At 39.9% G+C, this 23,688-nt stretch overlaps 1 protein-coding gene across 1 annotated transcript in view; it reads left to right on the top strand.

Annotated features, from left to right (window-relative positions):
* DOK7 (docking protein 7) overlaps positions 1-23,688 on the top strand; it is a 94,113-nt gene that overhangs the window by 52,434 nt on the left and 17,991 nt on the right. The window contains exon 6 of the mRNA XM_077814666.1: positions 15,048-15,090. Coding sequence (XP_077670792.1) covers positions 15,048-15,090 — 43 coding nt within the window. The remainder of the gene's footprint in view (positions 1-15,047; positions 15,091-23,688) is intronic.

The raw sequence follows: 23,688 nt of genomic DNA, 5'->3' as shown, positions 1-23,688 counted from the left end.
TTTTATGAAGTAATAACAGGAAATGGGTATGCATGGTCTATTAATTATTTAAACAGCAAACAAACCTCTTTCCATGAATCCTTATTACCCGTGAAAGTGGCAATAATTAATGCAATGCTAAGGTTGTACTGCTGTGCACTTATAAATCAGGATGAATGCATACTAATAACTTCCCCTTTTTGCATATGTATTACAGTGCAATCTTTTATTATCAGATAAAATTTCTCTGATGCACAGTCACATAGATGACATTTAGAAGGTCACATTCCATGTCTCAAATAAGACAATCTAAAAGTATTACTTTTTTTTCTTACACCCTACAGTGAGCTTTGGTCATCTGTCTGGGATATGTTTAGACAATTTTAAAATATATTATTGGAAGTGTTATTTGCATCTCTCCGTTTCTAATATCAGATGCCTAATTATCATGAGTGCATTTGAACAGGATTCAGGATGCGAGAAAAATTGAAAGTAATATTTTAAAATATCTCCAGAATAGCCATTCTATGTATAAAAATGCTTTACAGTCTGATATTGGAGCATCTATCAGGGCTGGAAAAAATGCTGTATGTTCTATTAGTTAGCAGAGGAATTGTCTCTTTCCATTGGTTTAAAACGTCTGTCCAGATCCTTTGGTGGAGTAAATCAGCATAGCTCAATTGAAATAAATGCAGCTACATCAGTTTATACCAGTTGAGGATTTGATCCTCTTTGTCTAGTCTCGAGGAGTCATGATATATTAAACCTTAAATTTGTCATTGAGACAGGACTGATTATTGCCTATTCTAGAATCTTTACTGAGTAATTCTGGAGTGGAATTCCACATTTGGAAGAAAGAAGAAACCATTTTTGTGGAGTTTTTGTTTTAATGGTGATTGAAGGCACCCTGATGTTTGGAATGTAAGGAACAAAATGGCCCCTTGCTAACTCCTGTCTGCCTGCAAACCTATCAGGCTGGGGTTACAATCTGCAGACTTTGACAAATGCCATATGTGGGCTGGAAACCCGGAAGATGGAGCCAGAGAGCAACACTCAAGAGTAGGGAGCAGAGACAGCTTGCCAATGCCACAGTCAGGTGTAACTATCAATGGGAAGACAGGACCCGTGCTTTGGCTGGTAACTCAGCAGAAGGCAGAGTTTAAAAAAATAAGTCAAGGTGGTTTAGGTTGGACATTAGGAAAAACTTCCTAACTGTCAGGGGAGTTAAGCACTGGCATAAATTGCCTAGGGAGGTTGTGGAATCTCCATCATTGGAGATTTTTAAGAGCAGGTTAGACAAACACCTGCCAGGGATGGTCTAGATCAGTGGTTCTCAAAGCCGGTCCGCTGCTTATTCAGGGAAAGCCCCTGGGGGGCCGGGCCGGTTTGTTTATCAGCCGTGTCCACAGGTTCGGCTGATCGCGGCTCCCACTGGCCGCGGTTCGCCGCTCCAGGCTAAAGGGGGCTGCGGGAAGTGGTGCGGGCCGAGGGATGTGGTGGCCGCCCTGTGGACGCGGCGGGTAAACAAACTGGCCCGGCCCACCAGGGGCTTTCCCTGAATAAGTGGCAGACCAGCTTTGAGAACCACTGGTCTAGATAATACTTGTCCTGCCATGAGTGCATGGGACTGGACTAGATGACCTGTTGAGGTTCCTTCCAGTCCTATGATTCTATGAAAATATTCCCAGGTGAGGTGGACTGGTAGGCAGAATGAAGCTGAGGCAGTTAACAGTGCATGATAAATGCAGTTTGCCTTGTGACTGTTATCACTATGGAGGTACATGCCCATTTAAATCTGTAGGTCCATAAATCTGGGGCCTTTATGCAAATAACAAAATGTCCCAGTTTTCATTTATTATGAATATGCATTATCTCATTTGCATATTGTTTAATTTTCATCGAAGGTTGTTTTGATTTTCTACTCTTGTCCCCGCACTACAGTATCAGTTACAGGGCATGCTATAAAAGTCAGTGGAAAATAAATAATTTTATGGGACATTTGGAGCTAGATCCACAAAAGAATTTAGGCACCTAAATCCACAATTTAGATCCTCAAACCCCTCACTCAGCTCCCACATAACATTGCAGGTAACTGAATTCCCTAGATACCTAAAATTCCACTGGTAAAGTCCCCTAGACACCTAAATTTCTGCTATTGGGTATATGCATAGCGCTTAAGTCCTGATGTTTGGGCACCTAGCTCTTGCCTGAACCCCAGTGGAATCTTCAGACTAGGCATTTCTCCCAAAGATCTTGCCTCTGGGGCCCAATTCAATAGGCGAATTGGCCTCACACAGAATACTGCTGCTGATGCTGCTGTGATCCTCTTACATCCTCTCACCAGATATGAGAGACCCAGGTTCAAATTCTCCCTCTGGCTAATGTGGAGCGGGGATTTGAAACAAGCTATCCCACTCTTGGGTGACTGCCCTAGCCACTGGGCTACTGGGTATTCTGGAGTGGGTCTCTCTCAATCTCTCCTGTTGAAGTTGGTCCACTTTGTATAAAAATCTATGGTCATTAGAACAGGGACTTGAACGCAGGTCTTCCACATTCTGGTTGAGTGCTCTAACCACTACCCTATTGGGTAAAAGGGGAAACCGCCCCACTACCACCGCCTCGTTTTCTTGCAAGGAGCGCTAAGGTTCTTAAGTCTAGTAGTGGGTTCATGGCTGTGAATCCTGAGCAGAAGGAGATACCTCCTTTAGCTCAGAGTTAGGCACCTAACTCCCTTTGAGGATTGGGGCTTAGGCCATATCTGTCTCCTTGGCACTTCCTATTGGCTAGTTTTGGTGGCTTCCTGCTCAGTGCGCTGGCTTTTGTGTATCCCATTTGTCGTCTCCTAGCTTGCTCCCTGCATTGTGTAGGGAGTGTGGGTGCCTAACAGACACTCTGTCAGGTGGCAAGGTGCTTGAACAATTTTTTAGCTGTTATTGCTGGTATAACAGAACCTTTACGATTGACTGGGGCTGGAATCATTCAGACTTCATTGACTGTGTGGGGCCAGCCTGACTGGTTGGAGCCAAGTGCACATGCGCCTGATTAGTTGTCTAAGAATGGATGCATGGTGAGCCTGATTACTTGGCTGGGGACAGGTGTATGCCAACCTGACTGACAGAGGTTTTAGGCCAAGTATATTGTGGGTATTCACTATAGATGAGACTGCACAGCAGTTTCCATTGTTACCACATCTGTATATGTGATGTATAATTACATTTAAGACAGTATTAAAAGACGGTTATTTAGGTTGCTATGTCAAGGTTAGGAAATTCCAGATTTATGATTGCTCAGGCAATTGTGGTGGGAGGGCTCAGCCTCCCCACTTTGTTCCTGTAATAGGCATCTCCAGTGGCACAAACCAGCTGTGAAGCTGGCAGATCTGGCCCTCTGAGAGGGAATCCACATGTGACATACTGTAGTGAATCCAGCAGAAAGGGGGAACGACTAGAGTGTCCCTGTGCTCTGTGATCCCTGGCTGCTGGATGGTCCCCATGAGGCTATGGAAAGATGCACATAAGCTAGAGCAGCCTATAGGCTGCTCCAATTTATGTCTGAGACTGTTTCAACCCGTGCCAGCCGTAGCATTGCAGGAATGCAAAGGAGGTTAAAGGTTACCATTACACCCCACCTCCCCTAGTCTTGCAGTGAGTACAGTTAAGAGAGGATGAGGGATATGGTCCACTACCCATATAAACAAATATTGCGCTGCCAATGCCAAAGATAAGTGACATTTAATTTTAATCCGTCCTGTTGATGTAACCAATGGAGAAAGCGGGACTGAGTGTTACGATACCATACATACTGTAAATAGAAGAGCTACATGTTAACATGGAAACCATGACACAGCATGCCTTCACCTCCACCTGAAAATCACTTGCTGGTACAGAGCCCTAAAAGTATCATAACAATACAAAATTGGGGCTAAGCGTCCAAAAAGTGTGACAGCACAAATAGTGCTTCTCATATTACTGTGGCACCCCATAATCCTCTCCAGATGGGGGACACCGTGAAAAGACACCAGCTATCTCATCCTTCTCCTCAGGAATACAATGCTCACAATCATCATGGTTGAAAGAGAACGCTATGTGTACTACTGCTGCGGTGATTTGCTCGGTGTCAAATCCTACCTGCTGCCGGTGTGTGAGGCCTTCCGTGCCCACAATGGAACTGCCATTTTGTGTCACTAGAGCAACCTATTATATGTAATGTACACAGATTGGGCAGGGGAGGGAAGGCAGACATGATTTCAGGTGTACCGCTTCTCCAGCACCAGTGTGACTCTCTGGATAGCTGCACACTGAGGCCAGTGGATCTGCCGCCATACAGATGCACTAGCTACTCATTGCATAGACAAATCGGGGCCAGGGGAGAGTAGCAGCCTCCCCAGAAATTTAGAGATTGCATAAGTAAATAAAGGAAATACTGAGTTTGGAACAGAAGCTTGTTTATCTCACTTTATTAAAAGTGGACAAATTTAGTCATGGTACAAAAATTACTCATTTTTTTGAACATGAACAAAAATAACGACTTATATATTCAAAAAAATGTTCCAAATGATCTTTATCCTAGGTTTCCTGAAATGAATTCCTCTGCAACATCTGCAAGCTGTAGCTTTTTTCCTTGCCTACATATAAAATTTTATCTGTGTGTATATGTAAAATCATACAGCATTGGAGGTGTGATTGTCCCATTGTGGATCAAAGCTATGTTTTAGCATAGCAGAGAGCACTGAAACTACACTCACTCACAGTGTTGGTTGCTGGTATCACCAAAATGATATTCATCCACATCATCACTTCAGAAAACAGCTGACATTTGATTTGGCTTAGTGAACTGAGATATTTATGAACTGACTTCAGTGATCTTTCTGTAAGCTGACAGTTGGCTTGCAACAGATGAAGCTGAGTAATCAGAAAATCATAGATGAAATTGAAACCATTCACCTGAAGCAGGCCTTGAACTTGCAAAAATGATGTTTGGAGTTATGAAAGTTTCAAAATTTTGAATATTTTGGTAGCCTTTCTGTTCAAATATTGATTGACTAATGGACATTGTAAAATCAATTACTTTGAAGCAGATGTACATACAACATTCCTTTGCTGCACTGGGTTCATCTGTGCCTGTTTGCAGTTTCTTGGAAACTTTTCTCTTCTGTGCTGACCCTCTCCAACTTGAAACTTTTCTGGGGGATTTGCTGCCAAAATAAATTCTAGCTTTCATCTGATTGGATGGACTAAAGTAAATTAAGTGTCATTTTCATAAAAGATTGGCCTTCTGTTGCTGAAATGTCTGACACTTGCAGAGTTTTGGACATATCTAGCACATTTAGAACATTTCAAGCTAGTTCAATACCAAAAAGGAAGTTCAACTTTCCATTTGAGTTGTTACACCATCAGTTTGAGTGCTCATTCAGGATCTTTAGTAGCATGCTTTGCAACCTTCGGAGATGCACAAAGTGAAAGGTAGTTCTCAGAAATTGAAGCCAGTGCTTCTGCAGAGAAAGTCCATTTTTTTGGACAGAGGATATTGATGCTTGGCAATGTACTTAACACTTCATATTTAATGTCCTGAAATGTAATATTTCATTTGGGTGATTTTAAATTACATTTTGTGATTTTTGTAAATAGTTTCAAGAGTATCTATTAGGATAGTATTATTTTTAAAAAGTCCCAGCATGCCAAATTCAAAGCATGTCCATAGCAATGAGTTATGTAGCTCTTGCAGTCTAATTGATACGCCTGTTACTAAGCCTGCCATATTAGCAGCACCCTGATAACGTCCATGATAGTTGCTGAGCCTCTGATTTAGACACAGTAGTGTATCTTTAATTATTGACACATATACCTCTGCAGATGTACAGGTTATATTGTACAATCCGGTGAACTCTTCATCAACGTTCATGTCATCATCCACATATAACATCCATAAAACCACTTGCTCTTTGTTGGAGAATTCCGTTGTTTCAACTACCATAATTGTAGACCACTTTCCAGGAAATTTCTCAGAAATCTCCCTCCTGGATTTAAGACTTATGGTTTCCACTATCTCATTTTGAATAACTACATTTGTGAATTTATCTTGACTCTTTTTTTAAACCACTTTGAAATATCAGGATTACATTCTGCCTGCAGACAAAACAGTTGATCATAGCTGCAGTCAAGCTGTCCACGTAAGGGTGTATTTTCAGCTTGATCAGTGTAATGGCCCTGGAGTGCAAGTCCTTGTATGCTAAGATAATGTATGATACTTAGTATTTTTTTTTAGGGTTGTCTAGTTTCTTTTGAGAGTTCTGAAAACTTAGCATATCACCAACGTTCTTTGTGATATTTTGAAGACTACCAACTGCTTGGTGGTGATACGGAAAAGCTTGGTGTCTCAGAAATTTGTCTCAAGCCTTGTTCCAGTTAGAGAATCCAGACTCTGGGAAAGCGTCATCTGTCTACTTAGTCAAAAGTAGTTTATACTTAAAAGTTGTACAACGGTAGAAACAAAGTACACTGTCACTAGTCTCAGAATAATGGAGCCATTGAAAATCATCAAAGCAGGATGAACAGAAAGAATGGCTTGCTTATCCAAAGTTGTGCACAGTTAATTACTTAAGTCATCGTGGCTGAGGGGTCTCAGAAATGCTAAAAGTATCAGGGAGCTGACATTTGGTTCCTATACAGGTGATGTTGGAGACATTTGATTACTATGACCAGCAGAAGCTGATTCACTTATTGGAAGGGTAGTTTTCCTGTTTTTAATCAGCCATGTTTTAAATGATTTCATTTTAGCACCTTGAAAATATACTTTTGGTTTTTGTACTCCATTTAATCACTACCATGTTTTTGGGGGGCTAGGGTTAAAAAATACATTGTCTATCCTCCTGCAGGCCTGATGTTGGACCATGCAACAGTTCTATTGCCAATCTGTGCCTAAGTAAGGCGTAACCTGTGCAGCAGCACTAATTAATGGTGGATTGGGTACCATTGCACTCATCAATACTTTCCACCTTGTATTTATGTATGAAATTCTTCGCACCAAGCAGAATTAATCTCTGACTAGAGCTGGTTGGGAATTTACCACCAGGATGTGGGAAAGCCAGGTTCAAGTTTCTGATCTGCCTGATGTAGGCAAGGGACTTGACCGTGGGTCTCTCGCATTGTGAGTGTCCTAACCATCCAGCTACAGAGCCAGTCTCCGGCTGGCTCAATCTCTCCTGGTGGAGCTGTTCTACTATGTATAACTAATTAAATATTCACTGGGCCAACATGTAAGTCCCTGGTCTCAGTCAGGCAGAGGAGGGACTTGGGAGTATGGTTCTCTCATATCCCAGATGAGTGCCCTAACCACTAAGCTATTGGCTATTTTGAGGTTGGCTCTTCCTGTTTTTTTTTAAATATAGAAAGGTTTCAACTTTGTCCCAATGTGGAACCTAATGCCAAAAACCTCAATATTTTTCACAAAATGGAATTCTTGTTTTCCAGACAAGACTGGGTGCCATCCTACTGAGCAATCACAATCTTCTATCTGGTAGCTTTCAAGACCAGTTTTTCATGTCAGTTGCTATAAATGTCTTCATTTTGCACATAATATGAGAGCCTATCTGGAATATAAATCCTCATGTAGCAAGGCTTATGCCAACAGAGAACTAGTGTGGGGGAGGGGCTATAAAGAAACTTTCCTTGTACACAAGTTATTTTTGCATCGTCACTGAAGCATGTGGGGCTAGCCACTGTCAGAGTTAGGATACCACATTATATGAACATTCGTGTGACCCAGTGTGTCAGTTCTGTGTTCCTGTGCATATGGCCCTGAATTAGGAACTCTGGTTCCAATTCATCCAGTAATAGCATGGACATGTAGTGGGGTGTGGTGGCTGCAGAGAGATTGTTGTGGCTCCCTTATCCCTGGCTGCTTGGCCCAGGTGGAAGTTAAAGCAACAGGGAATCTATTCTAATTTCTGAGCTTTTATCACCGGGGATCAGGCATAGTGGAACCTGGCTTCACCACATTCCTGGCACAGCCACCACCCACCCAGCCCCAAACAGGTTCCCTTCTCCCCTTATTATACTGAGGAGGTGGGGGACAACTGGCCTAGGAAGTGGCGATGCCACCTACATCAGTCTAAAGCTGTCAGAAATTTCCCTATGCAGGGAAATTCTCCAGTACAAATATCCAGTTGGTTTAAGCTTGCTGTGTGCCATTTTATTTGGTGGAGTAGAGAACCTGGGCTGTTGAGCCTTATCCTGCATCTACTGAAGTGAAAGACAAAACTCCCATTAACTTTAGCAGTGCAGGATCAGGGCTGTATGAAGTGATACATGTGATGAGATCAATTGTTGTTTATTAATATTTCAGTAGTTTGGAAATGAGGTTGTAGGCCTGTTAAGAAAGGAAAAGCTGCACATTCTACATGTGACAGTGTTCCTGACTGGCTGATAGTTTTAAGTGAAATCTGGTTAAGTAAATCAGTAGTTTAATAGGATTTAAAGTGGACAAATACCATCTTAATATAAACTGGATGAACGCGCTGCTATGGAATAGGCACATTTAAAAGCATCCTTTTTTGGGCCATAAAAAATCTTGTGCCATGGTCCTGATTTGCAAACATGGAAATGCATGCCACAGTTAGGTTACGCTTAGTCGGGGGTAACCGAGCTAATCTGCGAATAATGATCCAGTGTATCCACCTAGTAGGTCCTTCTGACATCTATCATTGAACCCTACCCAAGATATTTGAAAGTAGAACATCAAAAATGAATGTCATCTGACAGCAACCAGATCCCTACCAGGGTTAAAATAGCCTTGGACATGAAGTTCATGATGTGCAATACGCAAATGGTACATATCCGTTTACTGTGGGTGTTGTAATGGTGAGGTTGTTTGAACTAAGTCCATGCATTACATTATTTCAATACCCAGCTCCTGGGTCATAGATAAAAAAGCCTGCATTAGAAAGCTGCTTCACCTAAATTATTTCATGAGTCATAGCAGAATGGTTGGATTTATGCATAAACTTTGTCCACGCTTCATACCATACATAACAAAGATACACATAATTTAAGTTAGGTAAATTATCTTCTTGCTGCTTTGACTCAATTATAATTTACAGGTCTGTACTATGCACCTCTTTATATTTTTCATTTTGTATTTGAGAATGTTGTGTTACATTTGTAAATTTATGCAATAATCTGAAAATGGTGCAGACAGACAGAACCCTTTTTTTGTTTCCTTACACCCCCGCCCCGCCAACTTTTGTATACTACTTATGGGTCTGACAATGTTGTCATTACTGTGGCAAAAGTCATAGTGACTGAGTGGAATTTTTTCCCTAAATAAGGATTGTAGGCTATGGCCAAAAGGTGTAGAAACAGCAAAATATGGCCTATTGCATAAAAGGATGGACAATGCAATTCTGTTTGAGTATGGCACTTTTCTGCAAAGTTACTCAGTAAAAATGTCATAATGGAGTTCAATGTTGGCTGTTTTTCAGTGATTATCTAATTATTCAGTCTACCAATTCTATAATTTTTTTACCTGTCTAGTCGTATCTAATTATATCTTATTCCACCTAGTATCTAATCTTATCTATCTTAATCTGGTCCAGATATTCAAATCTAGCTAATCTAATTTAACTGTATATCTAAAATCTTGTCTAATTTTACCTAATCTTTTCTAATTAACCATTTCTATCTTTATATCTACCTATTGTAATCTAACTATTCTACTTTAATTATATATCTAAAAATCATATTTATTTGATTTTCTCTGTATAATTTTTCCTGTCTATCTAATCTATCTGCCCATTTGCAACACACTCCTCATGGTAACTGAATGTTCTCATTATTATTATTATTATTTTATTCAGTATTTGTATTGTAATAGCACCTCGCAGCCCCATTGTGCTAGGCACTGTACAAAAAGGTAAAAAGGGATGATCTGAGGCTTTTAATTATTTCCATATCAAATTAGCTCAGTTTACAAGTATAAAGGTGGTTTTCTGAACTGCTAGGAATGCAAGCTCATCCTTACATCTGAAAATCAAGCTGAATTCTTTCTAGCTCTCACATCAGCAACCCTAACAATTCTGCAAATGAAATTTAATTAACAATTCTATGGATGGTGCATGAGCCAACAAAGAATCCTACTCATTCTCCTGTAGGTGTTAAGCTTCTGCAGTGCTGACAGGACTAAAAAGGAGCAAAATCTTATTTTTGTCAGTTAAGTGAGTAGTTATGACTTTAAATACATACAGGGAGCAGAGCTGTTGAGTTAGAAGGTGCCAAAGCCACTTTTCAGGTGATAACTTCAAGTAAGAAAAACTGAATACATTAATAGTAAACTATTCAGAATATTAGAATACTTTCAGTTTACTACCACCATACCGGCGTCCTACCTCTCACTCAGGACCTGTAATATCTTGCTATCTATTTATATGACTGTACTTTGACAAAACAGTTAAAAGAACACTCTACAGGTTGCTATTTAATTCTGGCCCTTTACACATCCATCCTGTATGCTGAATGAGGAAGGGGATGTCTCATTTTAATGCAGGGCAGGAAGGGTCCTTGACTTAACCTGTTCTTAAAAACCTCTCAGGATGGGGATTCCACAATCTTCCTTGGAAGCCTATTCCAGCACTAACTATCCTTATTGTTAGAAAGTTTTTTCTAATATCTAACCTAAATCTCCCTTGCTGCTGATAAGCTGATTACGTTTTATCCTACCTTCAGTGGACATGGTGAGCAATTGATCACCATCCTCTTCAAAATATCCCTTAACATATTTTAAGACTGTTATTAGGTCTCTCTCCCCGCCCCGCCCCCCCAGTCGTCTTTTCTCAAGGCTACACATGTCCAATTTTTTACTTTCCTCATACGTCAGTTTTTCTAAAGCTTTTCTCATTTTTGTTGATTTACTCTGGCTTCTCTCCAATTTGCCCACATCTTTCTTAAAGTGTGGCACCCAAAACGAGGACACAGTATTCCAGCTGAGCCCTCACCAATGCTGAGTAGAGTGGGACAGTTACCTCCCATATCTTATAAATGACACTTCTTTTATACATCCGAGAATATAAAACTGAAAAACTAAAACTACTGCCTAGCCAGTTATTCCCCATCTTGTATTTGTAAATTTGATTGTTCTGTCTTAAGTGTAGTACTTTACACTTATCTTTATTGGAATTCATCTTGTTGATTTCAGATCAATTCTCCAATTTGTCCAGGTTGTTTTGACTTCTAATCCTGTCCTCTAAAGTGCTTGCAACCACCCCATTTTGGCATTATCCACAAATTTTATAAGCATAATCTCTCGCTAATGAAAATATTGAATACTACTGGACCCAGGACATACTCTTGCGGGACCCCACTCGATACACCCTCCCAGAGAACCATTGATAACTACTCTTTGAGTACAGTCTTGTGGCAGAGAACCATTGATAACTACTCTTTGAGTACAGTCTTTCAATCAGTTATTGTAACGAGGCGTTTGCTTTCCCTCGCAACAAATCAGCCAGAGACCCCTTCTGAGTGGAATCACCCGTGCTTTTTATTTTCAGTGTCAGCTCCCACCACCTTCTATTTACAGTCTGCTCCAAACCAACAACCTGCGGGACAGCTAGCTAGCTAACTTCTCCAGCCAGCAGGGATGCACAGCCTTTGGCAGCTCTTCCCTTTCTTTTTTTTTTTTTTTTTTTTTTTCTCTCTCTCTCTCTCTCTCTCTCTCTCTCTCTCTCTCCCCCCCCCCCCCTTCACTTCCTTCCTGCCTGCCAGCTTTATATAGCCCCCTGGCTAATAAGGCCCGCAGGTGCTTCTCTTCTAGCAATTAGGCATGGCATACTCAGCCAGCCCCAATTAATACTTCTTAATTGGAGCTGGGCTAACAGAGGCCTGGCTCAGGACCTCCTGGCCAGCACCCTGTTATAGTTATGAACCCACTTAATAGTAATTTAACCTAGACCACATTTCTGCAGTTTGCTTATGGGAATGTTGTAGGACTGTGACAAAAGCCTCATTAAAATCAAGGCATATAATGTCTTCAGCTTTCACCTTATCCACTAGGCCAGTATCCCTGTCAAAGAAGGAAATCTGGTTGGTTAAGCATGATTTAGTTCTTGACAAATCCATGTTGGCTATTACATATTACCCTGTTATCCTCTAAGTGCTTACCAATTAATTGTTTAGTAATTTGTTCCAGTATCTTTCCAGGTATTGAAGTTAGGTTGACTGGTCTATAATTCCCTAGGTCCCCTTTGTTCCCCCTTTTAAAGAAATGTGCTATGTTTGCCCTTCTCCAGTCCTTTGGGACTTCCCCCATCCTCCATGAGTTATGAAACATAATCACTAATAGTTTGGAGATTGCTTCAGCTAGTTCCTTAAATACTTTAGGGTGAATTTCATCAGACCCTGCCAACCTGAATATATCTAACTTATCTAAATAGTCTTTATCTTTCTCTATTCCGGCTTGTGTTCCGTTCTCTTATTGTTAATATTAACTGTGTTAAGTATCTGATCATGATTAAACTTTAATGAAGGCTGAAGCAAAATAGGTGTTAAAAACTTCACCCTTCTTGATATCATAATTCATATGCACAATGGGGAAAAATTAAAGTTGCACTGACAACCTTAAATCTAGCTTTTTCTCACTTTTGAGTGCTTGACTTTGCAAGCTAAATAAAATGTTCTTTGAACACGGGTTTTGTGTATGTAATTATGTAGGGGGTTTTTAAAGGAAAAAGGTAAAAACAAATTAGTATATGTACACAACCCTTCATCATTAGCAGGGTGTTAACCCTAAATCTACAGCACTGTAATCTGTCACTTGAGGTACTGGATTAATTAAATTAACTGGCAGCTACTGTTCTTGTGGTAGCATGGGCCTAGCGTTAGAATATTCATGTTCAGTTTTCCAGAATTTTCCTGAGGAACACAAATGAGAGCTGTGGTGATTGTGAACGTATTATAACCTAGCAACCCTGAGTTGCCATGGGACAAAAGAAAAAAAAAGGCACTTCTCTAGCCTCAGGGAGTCACCTCTGCAGAATTAAAATGGAGATGATATAGCTTCTCAAAAATCGTTGCAAGAATCTATTATAATGAAAAAGTTAGGCAACCGAAATATGTCAACGCCCCTTATAATTGTTGATATAATAGATCAACTCCCCTTATAATAGCAACTTTCCTCCCAAAGGAACTCAAAACACTTTTCAGACTTTACATATGCAAAAAAACATTTTACTCACCACTGAAATGCATCCACTTGTAGATTGGCACTCAGTAACTATAGAAATGAACAGCAACACTTGAGTTTAATTTGATCAAATGCTCTTTTCTTTTTCTGAAATGCTGCTAGATTTATCCTTCAGAAATGAAATCTTGGCTCTGCTTCTTTTTATAGGGTGTTTTCTTTCCTCCCAGTGTAAACAATTGCTCATCATCAATCTCCCAAATGTTAAAAAATATAGCAAGCAGGATTACACAAGTAAATATTGAAGCTTTAGATTTCATGACTGTAGTGGAGTCAGTCAACGCCTGAAATTGTCTCCTGTGTGCTCTTCCCACAGGTAGAGGTGGTTTTACATTGCAAATCTAAATACTTGTCTCTTGTTGTTTAACATTAAAAGAGCTTGAGCAGAATTCTTTCTACTGTCTAGTTCTTCTTGGAGGAGCATCCTTGTGGGTGCTCCACTATAGGTGTCTAGAAACCCTAAAGTGGAGCATCCGCAGGGACAAACCATCTCGAAGAACCTCAGTTACCACACAAGATAAGCAACCTTCTCTTCATTCCCTGAACCAATATTCTTTCTTCTTATCTTTAGGGGCCAATCCCACTCCCATCCAAATAGATGGGAGTCTTTCCATTTACTTTAATGGGAGTCGGACCAGGTCCCTAATACTGTATTTATTTATTTTTTACTGAATTTATGTATATAACTTCTGAACAGAGGTAGGCAGTTGAGAATAAGAACTTGAAGGAAGTAAATAAATTGAAAGATTTTTATTGCATGAGTTTGTCCCTGAATTAATGTGTTATCAACCAAAAAAAGCATAAGCAAAGTCTGACATTATATAGGCATTGGAAAAGATATAGGGCTGCTAGAGTAAAAATAACAGCCTTTTGAAGATCGCCTAACAGATTGATTACTAGTAAAAACTTGAGCTGTACATCTGCCACAGTGCTTAGATTTTTCTCACAGATAATGAATCATCCCACACAGTTTCCCCAGTCATCAGTGTTTGGTGCCACACTACACTGTCACCCAGTGGCATATCGCATCATGGTTTTTAGATTTTAAAATAACACATTTTCTTTGTGCATGTTTCCTGCAGGAATTCCATGTGACTTGAATTTCGATGTAGCTAATAATTAATGTGGACAGTTTTATTTTGTTTTCTACTGATTGAGAAAAATTATTTCAGATTTTTTTGGAAGTCTAACTCTGCTTGTGGCGAGGTGAATGTGATCTATTATATTGCATATGGAGAGACTCAAGCACACATACAGCCTTACATTAAACCTGTTACTCTGATTTTATCTAATCTTGAATTAGAGAGTTGAGCTGCTTTTTTCTCACTTAATTCATAATTACATAAGAACATAACATAAGAATGGCCATACTGGGTCAGGCCAAAGGTCCATCCAGCCCAGTATTCTGTCTACTGACAGTGGCCAGTGCCAGGTGCCCCAGAGGGAGTGAACCTAACAGGTAATGATCAAGTGATCTCTCTCCTGCCATCCATCTCCACCCTCTGACAAACAGAGTCTAGGGACACCATTCCTTACCCATCCTGGCTAATAGCCATTAATGAATAATTAATTCATAATCAGTGCTGAGTTTCAGAGTAGCTGTTTTTGTATGTTTCAAAGCAGTCAAAGTAAAGTTAGTGACCCTTAAAAGTATATTGTAGACATTTCATATAGGTATTGTTTATACATTTTTTCCAGGGTATTTTTGTTGCTGTTCCGGATCTTAAAAAGGCTTTTTTGCGTAACTAAAGACTCCTTCACAATGTTGATTGTACTTTTGTGTAACCTTTGTTACATGTAAAGAAAGATTTCATTCTAACCCTTTCTGTTTTGTTTAGGGAACAGCAGTTTTACAGTCTGGAGTCTTACCAGCTCTCCCAGGTAGGAGCCCATTTAGTTGTTTGGTTTGCTAAATATTACTATTTGTAATCCCAATTTGCCAAAAAGGGTGTGTGTGTGGGGGGTGCAAATTGAAGGCCAAATCTTGCAGTCTGCGGGATTGTTGACCATATAAGGACACTACATTCGGGACTGAGTTTCTTTGTGGAAAAGGATTCCCCCTGCGGTTGGCTATTCTAGTGCAGTCTGTATGATTTACATTTTTGTAAAATATATTAAAAATCTGTAGTGTCTTCAACTGCTGTTCAACACAAGACATGGGTTCACAAACTTGAAAAAAGTATTTAATTTAGAGGTAAGGTTGCTCAAGTGCATTTCCTACCAATACAATCAATAAGGTCGGGGTGAATGGTTAAGGCTAAGTAGCATCCAGAGTAAACTCAGCTCACATGACTTCCACTCAAGCTCATTCATATTTCCAGGCAGCCGAAGACTCTTCACCTCCACAACAAGCTTCCTTTCGCTGCGCACATAGAACCATTCATAATGTACACATCCAGGTCCTCTAAATAACATTCAGATGCATAGGGCCAGAACCTCAGCTAGTTTAAATCAGTGCAGCTCCATTGTGGAACTACACTGATTCACAAAAGCTGGAAAAGAAGCTACAAATCTGGCTTACAAGATTAACTATGACCTCAGGTTACTTAGGTAACGACAACGTGTTATATACTTTTGCATGGAAATTATGTCTGTCAGTAAAATATCTTACTCTCCCTAAGGTCTCTGTCTAATTTACCATATTGTTCCAGCACCTTCTCTTTCAGAGAAAGGTATAACACGATCTAATGGCTGGAAGATGAAGCTATACAAATTCAGACTGGAAATAAGGCGTAAATTTTTAAAGGTGAGATAATTAACCATTGGAACAATTTACCAAGGGTGGTGGTGGATTCTCCATCACTAAGTATTTTCAAATCAAGATTGGATGTTTTTCTAAAATACATGTTTTAGGGATTATTTTTGGGGACGTTCTATGGCTTGTGTTATGTAGGTCAGAGTAGATGATCATAATATTCTCTTTTGGCCTTGGAATCTATGAATCGTCTTGGTCTCTGATAAGATTTCATTTTTATTATCTGAAAAGAGTACAGTCAATCTGGGGTATGTAGCACCCCCACATTGTCTTTGGTGAAGACAGTTGCAAAGAAGTTGTATAGCAACTCTGCAACATCCTTATCTTCCTTAACTGCTCCCTTTACTTCCTGGTAGCCCCATGGACCCACTGATTTTGTCCCAGGTTTCCTGCTTCTGATATACATAAAAAACAAAACAAAATTGTGTTTACATATTTGTTTTTCATTTTAAACCATCTATCCTACTTCTTTAACAGCTGGATTTTATGATATCACGAATAGATTGATTCTGGAATGAACAAATCAAACACCAGAAAGTCTTCTAATGAAGATCACTTGTTATTAGGACGATTTGCATTGTGTAAGGAGGAGAAACTTCATTTAGAACCATATGGCAACTCTTGTTCTCTGTTACTGCAGTATAGTCAGTGGAGTTACTCCAGATTTATACAGGTGTAACAGAAAGCAGAATTTGGATGACTGCTTCTAATTTTGTCCTCTTTCCTTCTAATATTTAGTAATGTTATCCTAAACAAATTAGAGGTCTGCTTTATGATGGAAATGTTTATAAAATAGAACAAATGAAGTTTAAACTAATTAAGGATTAAAATTCAGCAAGGCCTCTTATTTGTAGTTGCAATTTTTAGCTGCAATATTTGGGTCGCCATTATTTCAACTTGCAAAACTATAGGTTCAAATAATAGCACATAGACTACTTACTCCATGATTTTGTGTGCAGAGGAAGTAGTTGTCTAAGTACCAGTATTTGCACCTTCAATACTTTGCAGGAGCACAAGATGTAGGTGTAAATTTCAGCTTTGAAAAGGATCACTTGATTGTGGCAACTTGCACTTTTTATCTGGGGTATATCTTCATCTGGCGAGTATTTGTATCTCTAATTGCCTGATTTGTGCATGCTGTCAAGTAGGTAGAGGTACACGCACACAGATTTGTGCTCACAATTAATGTGCAGATTTCCTGGGAGTATGCTGGGTCAGCAAAAAGGGAGGCCACCCTTCTTGAAAAAATACATCATACTTTTTGGCTTTTTTATATATTACGCACTAGAACATTTTACTTAAGCAAATAAGCATTTTCTTACAGTGGTGATACTCAGAAGTAATGGAATAATTCTAATGCATTGCAGGAGGATATAATACAAAGGGCTGGATTGTTACTCTTATTAGTAGTGCCTTACTCCTTGAGTAGTCACACTGAGATGAATAGGGATACTAAGGGCAGGTCTACACTACAGGGCTAAGTCGACTTAAGTTACGAAACTCCAGCTATGTGAATAACATAGCTGGAGTCGACATACCTTAGTGGTGTCTACATTGCACTAGGTCGACAGGGGAAACCCTCCTGTCGACTTACCTTACACTTCTCGTGCCGGTGGAGTAGCAAAGTCAACGGGAGAGTGATCAGCAGTCGATTTAGCATGTCTTCACTAGACCCGCTAAATCGACACCCTGGTGGATCGATCGTCATGCATCAATCCCCTGGTAAGAGGAGACAAGCCCTAAGAGTATTACTTAACATGAGTAATGGTGTAACAATCTAGCTCCAAGTAATTTAAAAGTCAAATGACAACTTCAACAGAACAAAAACAATAGTGGAATTATTAATGGGATCATAATAATATAAATGCATGTAATGAAGCTGGCAAAAGGAAGCGTATGCTGTGGTTTTGCATCTGAGTATATTTCAATGTGTTATCTTTTAGCAAAGGAAATGTAATCATAATGAGAGTATAATGGCTATATCTACAGGAAATGTTTGCTCATCTAAGCAAAGCAAATCTAACAGTACATTATATAAACCCACTGATGTACTTCAGAAGATCAAGATGTTCATGAGATGAAGAATTCTGCCATAATTTTAAAAAAAAGTATGCATAAAGAAAAACCTAGTTGGGATTATAATATTTTTTTGCAGCAGAGAAAGAGAGTCACACAACATTATTATAAATGTGCCACTAAGAGAAATTTCTTTGAAAATTTACAATCTTCTCCCTGTTATCCATCTGAACACAAGGAAAATGGGAAACAGATGCAAAGCTCTCTTAAAATTTACAATTAAATATCCACTTAGTGAGAAAATAGATCTTTTCTTTAAAGGGTGAGAAGATTTGAAAGTCATTGACACAAGCAAAAATACATGGCAAGAATATTAATTGAAAATGGATCAATATAATTCACCATCTGACAGAAAGAAGAAGAAATCAGCAGGATAAAGAAAAGTGGGGATTTGAACGCAACTAGTGGGCAAGATATAGAATGTGTGATAAAGATCAGAAAATGCAAGAGTGGCAAAGGAAGGTAAGAACACTTCTATAAAAGTCCAAACAATCTTTTTTTTTTTAATTATTCCTTCATCTAACTTTTATTTTCTTAGCCTCCTTTGTGATATTTTCATCTCTTCTACTTTTTTATAACTGCATCTTTGGAATTTCTTTTTAAATTCTGTATAAGAAACCCACACAACTTCTTTCTCAGTGTCTCATCTTTATCATTCTCAGATGCTTCCTTTTAAAGTATTGTCTTTGTATTTGCAGACTCATCAAATGTAACTGAACCTGATGTGTTGCAATGCTTCGGAAAGTAATACTATCCTGATATCTTGCTTCCTTCATCTTTAATCCAGGTCACGTTGTTCTCCAATCGTATTTCAAAGAATTGTATCAGGCTTAGGGAGCCTCATTAGAGCTTGCCCACATTTCTTTATTACATATATTTTTTTATCTCCGTTTTCATCCCCTGCCTTTCATTTGCTGGTGCCAAACTAAAGACCGTCTCTGACCAGGAGTTTTGAGAAAAATCACTTAATTTGAGGTAACTGATCTAATGAATTGGCCAAATAGGCCATGCACACGAAAAGCCATGGTGCAAGCTGTACACATTCACGTGTATAATTTGTGCGTGTAACTGCATGCACAATTCTGTTACCTGAACATGCAGCAACCCAATTAGTCACATGCCTGTTTCTCTGTGCATCTTAATCCTCAATTTACATAAACAATTGCCTGAACTATGCACATAAATACCTTGCACAAATGCAAAGACATCTTTGCAGTGCCATGAAGTTCTATGTGCTCTATAAAACATTTCTCTTGCTAATCACTTCAGTTTTGAATGAACAACTGGAGTTACATGTTCAGCTACCAGTGGCATGAACACAATAGGTTAAATATTTCTCAGCTTAAAAGAAATGTGTTTAATTCTAATATCAACTCAAACATGCTGTGGAAAAAGTGTTCACAAATATGTCAGTGAATAACACTTTTGTTTAAATGTCTTTCAAGAACTGCTACTAAGTGCAAAATAACCTGGTGAAATTAATAATTTAATTCTGTTTTAAAATCATGTGTTGTATCTGTCTTAAAAACTTCAGCAAGGCTGAGCAGAATGAGATGGAAGTAGACTCCCTGGAAAACTTGGTTCTGCTGGATTTGCAGGACTAAGATATCCTGAGCTCCATTATGGCATTGTGATAGTATCTATGGGAGGAGCTGGAATGGAGCTGTTCCCTGTAGGTATGTGTGCTCAAGTAAGCACGATGCCTTCAGGAGCCAGTAGTACCACCACAGAACCAGCTTTGAAGAAGGAAGTCCCTTCTGATTAGGGGAAGCTCTGCTGGCAAGTGCTTGAAAAGGATAGGCCAATATTCCCTCCACCTCCCCATCCTTTGCAACAACTAGCACCATTGGTGACTCTAGCCTTGCACAGGACCTATGTATTGGGACAAAGTTGTGGTGGCCTCACAGTTTCTACCACCACTTTTTGCACTCACAGGAGTCAGACAGAATTTTGCCTTCATTTTTTAATTGCCTGTCCAAAATCAGGAACTTAATTAGAATCGTAGCAGATAATCCCCCCCCTAAAGCAGTGAACCTGAATATAATTAGGCGTCATCGTCATTAAAACTTTTCCATTTCTTGTGCATGCAGTTCCTTTTTTTCATCTTTCAAATGATAGGTATCATCTGCATCACAACAGAGCTTTCTCCACGTGACAACTTCTTTGCTTGTTATACAAAATCTGCATAAAGCTTGACTTGGAAATGTTCTGGAGGATGAATAAAGGAATATAGGCAAAACAGTGCCATGGAATGGAATGCACTGAAATGTCAGGATGCTAATTATGAACATGGTATCTTGGTTAAATTGTTGTTATGTAGATAAAGAACGGAAGAGAGAAACCCAAGACAGCTTAAAGTGATATATATAACAGAGAGGGAATGGGTGCTGAAATTAAACCAAACTATCTGGTAATTTAGCTCTTATGAAGAAGAAGAAGAAGCGGCTTTTTAGGAGCACATCTCTTTTACTGCAGAACTGTTCAGCCTCGTTCCCCTCTCCTGAAGCTAGTTACAGTTGTACCTTCATTGATTTCAGGGGGGTTATTCCTGACTTAGATCACTGCAAGAGAAGAATCCGTGCCATGGTGACTTGGTGGCCACTGACAAGGCTGAAGGTAATTTATAATTCATGAAAGCATGGCAGGAAATTTATCATCAGTCCTTGAGGTGGGGGAAAGATAAAGTAGATTGTAATATTTTATTGGACCAAAAAAGGATTATATTTTGAACATTGTCCACACTTAATATGTCATCCTTGGCAGTGATAGAGATTTTAATATAGCAGAGTTTTTATGATGAGAAATTGATTAATAATAAATAGTCTTCTGTCATATGACTTACTCTTGCTTGACTGTACTGAATCTTATGAGCACACAATTAAAATTCCTTTAGAAAAAAGGAAATGAGCTCAGAAAAAGTGTAGATAAACTGGTACAGAATTTTAATCAGTTTATATATTTTATTTAAGGGCTAAATCTTGGCCTGAGTGCACATCTGAATAATGGGATCTGTGCTGGGGCAAGAAGGGAAGGAATCCTTCCTATAACACCATGGGCACTTGCAGAATCACTCAGTGGCTGCTATTTCCTCTTCAGAGTGGAAGTAGAGCCCATGGGTCCTAGTCCCTGCTCCATGGGAGGCAAAGGGTGATGGAGCTGTGACTACACAAATAAGATGCTCTAGTATTCTCCTGCCTCCATTCCTCGCCTGCCCCAGCTCCCCTAGCGCTGAGAAGCAGGGAGCCTGCAGATCTCAACTCTGTGGTGAACACAGATGCAGACTCTTGTGTGCCAGCATGGTGTGGGTGCCAGGGTTTTTCCTTTAAGGAAATCCATTCTCATGACCTTCATCGTTGGCCTACACAGATCCTGGACTTGGGGTGCATCAACATGTTTACAGCAGACACATCTAATATACGTTTGAAAATACATCTGTCAAACAGTGCCCATAAGGAGAGGCACCCGAGATAGGAAACTGAAAATGCCAGCCTTGGCACCTTCCAACCTTTAAGGACAGAAGGACTGGACCTGAGAGGGTTAATCAGCATGGGGAATTTTATATTCTTTATATGTCATAGGGACCCCTGCCTGGCTCTTCCTGGCGCCACAAAGAATCATAAACTGTTGTAACAAAGTTCGTCCTCTACCTTGGTGGGTCCTGCGCTTATTGGCGGATTTGCTTGCCTCAGAGATTCACGGCAGCCCTCGGTTAGGCCACTCTCATGGCTCATATCTGACGTTCACTCAGATAACCTCATCACTGGCCAGCATGGGGAAAAAGAGAATAACCACCCACGCAGTCTCTGCTGATCCACCATGTAGGTTGGGGAACAGCCCAGAGACCTCCCCTTTGGTGGAACCCACAATCCAGGTCAACTCCTCCTGTGTCTGATCAGGAGTTGGGAGGTTTGGGGGGAACCTGGGGCCGCCCTCTACTCCGCATTCCAGCCCAGGGCCCTGTGGATTGCAGCTGTCTAGAGTATCTCCTGGAACAGCTGTGCGACAGCTACAACTCCGTGGGCTATTTCCCCAGGGCCTCCTTCCAACACCTTCTTTATCCTCACTGCAGGACCTTCCTCCTGATGTCTGATAATGCTTGTACTCCTCAGTCCTCCAGCAGCACATCCTCTCACTCCCAGCTCCTTATGCACCTCTCCCTAACTGAAGTGAGGTCCTTTTTAAACCCAGGTGCCCTGATTAGCCAGCCTGTCCTAACTGATTCTAGCAGCTTCTTCTTAATTGGCTCCAGGTGTCGTAATTAGCCTGCCTGCCAAAACTGGTTCCAGCAAGTTCCTGCTTGTTCTGGAACTGCCCCTGTCACCTAACCCAGGGAAAAAGGATCTACTTAATCTGGGACTAATATATATGCCTTCTATCACGCTTCTGTAGCCATCTGGCCTGACCCTGTCACACAGTTTAGACAATATCATGACTATGGGGTGCCCTTAAAAATGTGTACGGTTTTGAAAGATTCTATCCTATCTGTAGAAATTCCCCATTATAAAGACGGGGAATATTTCAGAGTATGGCAAGATCTCTTCAGAAACAGTAGAAATGTTTGTAGATGTCCGCGGATTTGTGCACCATAGTTAAACACTATTTGTCACATAAATAAGGTGTGAAATCACTTTAAAATAGCAGAAAGATACAAGCAGGGGAGATCTTATAAATGAATTACAGCACCAGCAAGTCTTCTGATATGTTTCGATAAAAACAAACACACCCAAAGTTTCCCCATCGTCAAACAGTCACAATGGCACAATGCTTTGGATGCTCTATTATGTAAGATAACATCTCTCTTCAAAGAAAGAGAGATGAAAGAATTTGCATCTAATTAAGTGATGTGCTGAGCAGATTTAGGTGCCTCATCTAGTTTTAATGCAGCAAGTAACACAACTTTATCGCAGAACTTAAACTATTTTCCTTTTCTGTAGGTAATGACTTTTCCAGACAATAAGGCAGTCTAGACATTCAGACCTTGTTGCCAACGTTGTGAATGCAAACAAGGAGCTTGTGCACGTAAGCGCTTGTTTAACATGTGCACATTCCTATTAGTGGCCATCACATAGGTGGCAAAGTTTGAAAATTTAACTCGTAAGGCTCAGTTTATAATATTTGTACTTGAACCTCCGTAATCTCTCATTTTGTTTTTATGAGATTTTTACGCATTATCTACTTAACTGCATACATAGCAAAACATTCTGACCATTGAAGAATCGGCATAAAGGACTGACTACTGACATGAAGCTACAAGCAGGTCAGCTGGCCATTTCAAGTGTTGATTCTTTTTGTCATAGCTGCAGGAGCTATATGAGTGCAATTCTATGGATAGAATGTATGTGGACTTGATTTTCACAAGAAAAATGCCTCGGAAGGGTACCAATTCTTTGCTCCATATTGAACATTTTTTTCCTCTTAGCATGAGAAGTAAAATGTAAACAGTTTTATAAATGAGTTAATGCATTTGAACACAGGGCATGGCAGAGTCAGCCATGCTAAAAATGGACATCACCAAGAACTGTAAAACCCCTCAAAAACACATCATATGAAGTCGCCTGGCAGAAGAGCTTGGAGAGGGAAAGAGAATGCCTGTCATGGAGATGGGTGCTTCAAATTCTTGAAAATTTACCTTGTCAGCCAGCTCCTCT

This window comes from Eretmochelys imbricata, chromosome 4 (assembly GCF_965152235.1).
Source record: "Eretmochelys imbricata isolate rEreImb1 chromosome 4, rEreImb1.hap1, whole genome shotgun sequence".
NCBI lineage: Eukaryota > Metazoa > Chordata > Testudines > Cheloniidae > Eretmochelys > Eretmochelys imbricata.
Note: the sequence above shows the minus strand (reverse complement) of the source record. Positions and strands in the feature narration are given on the sequence as shown.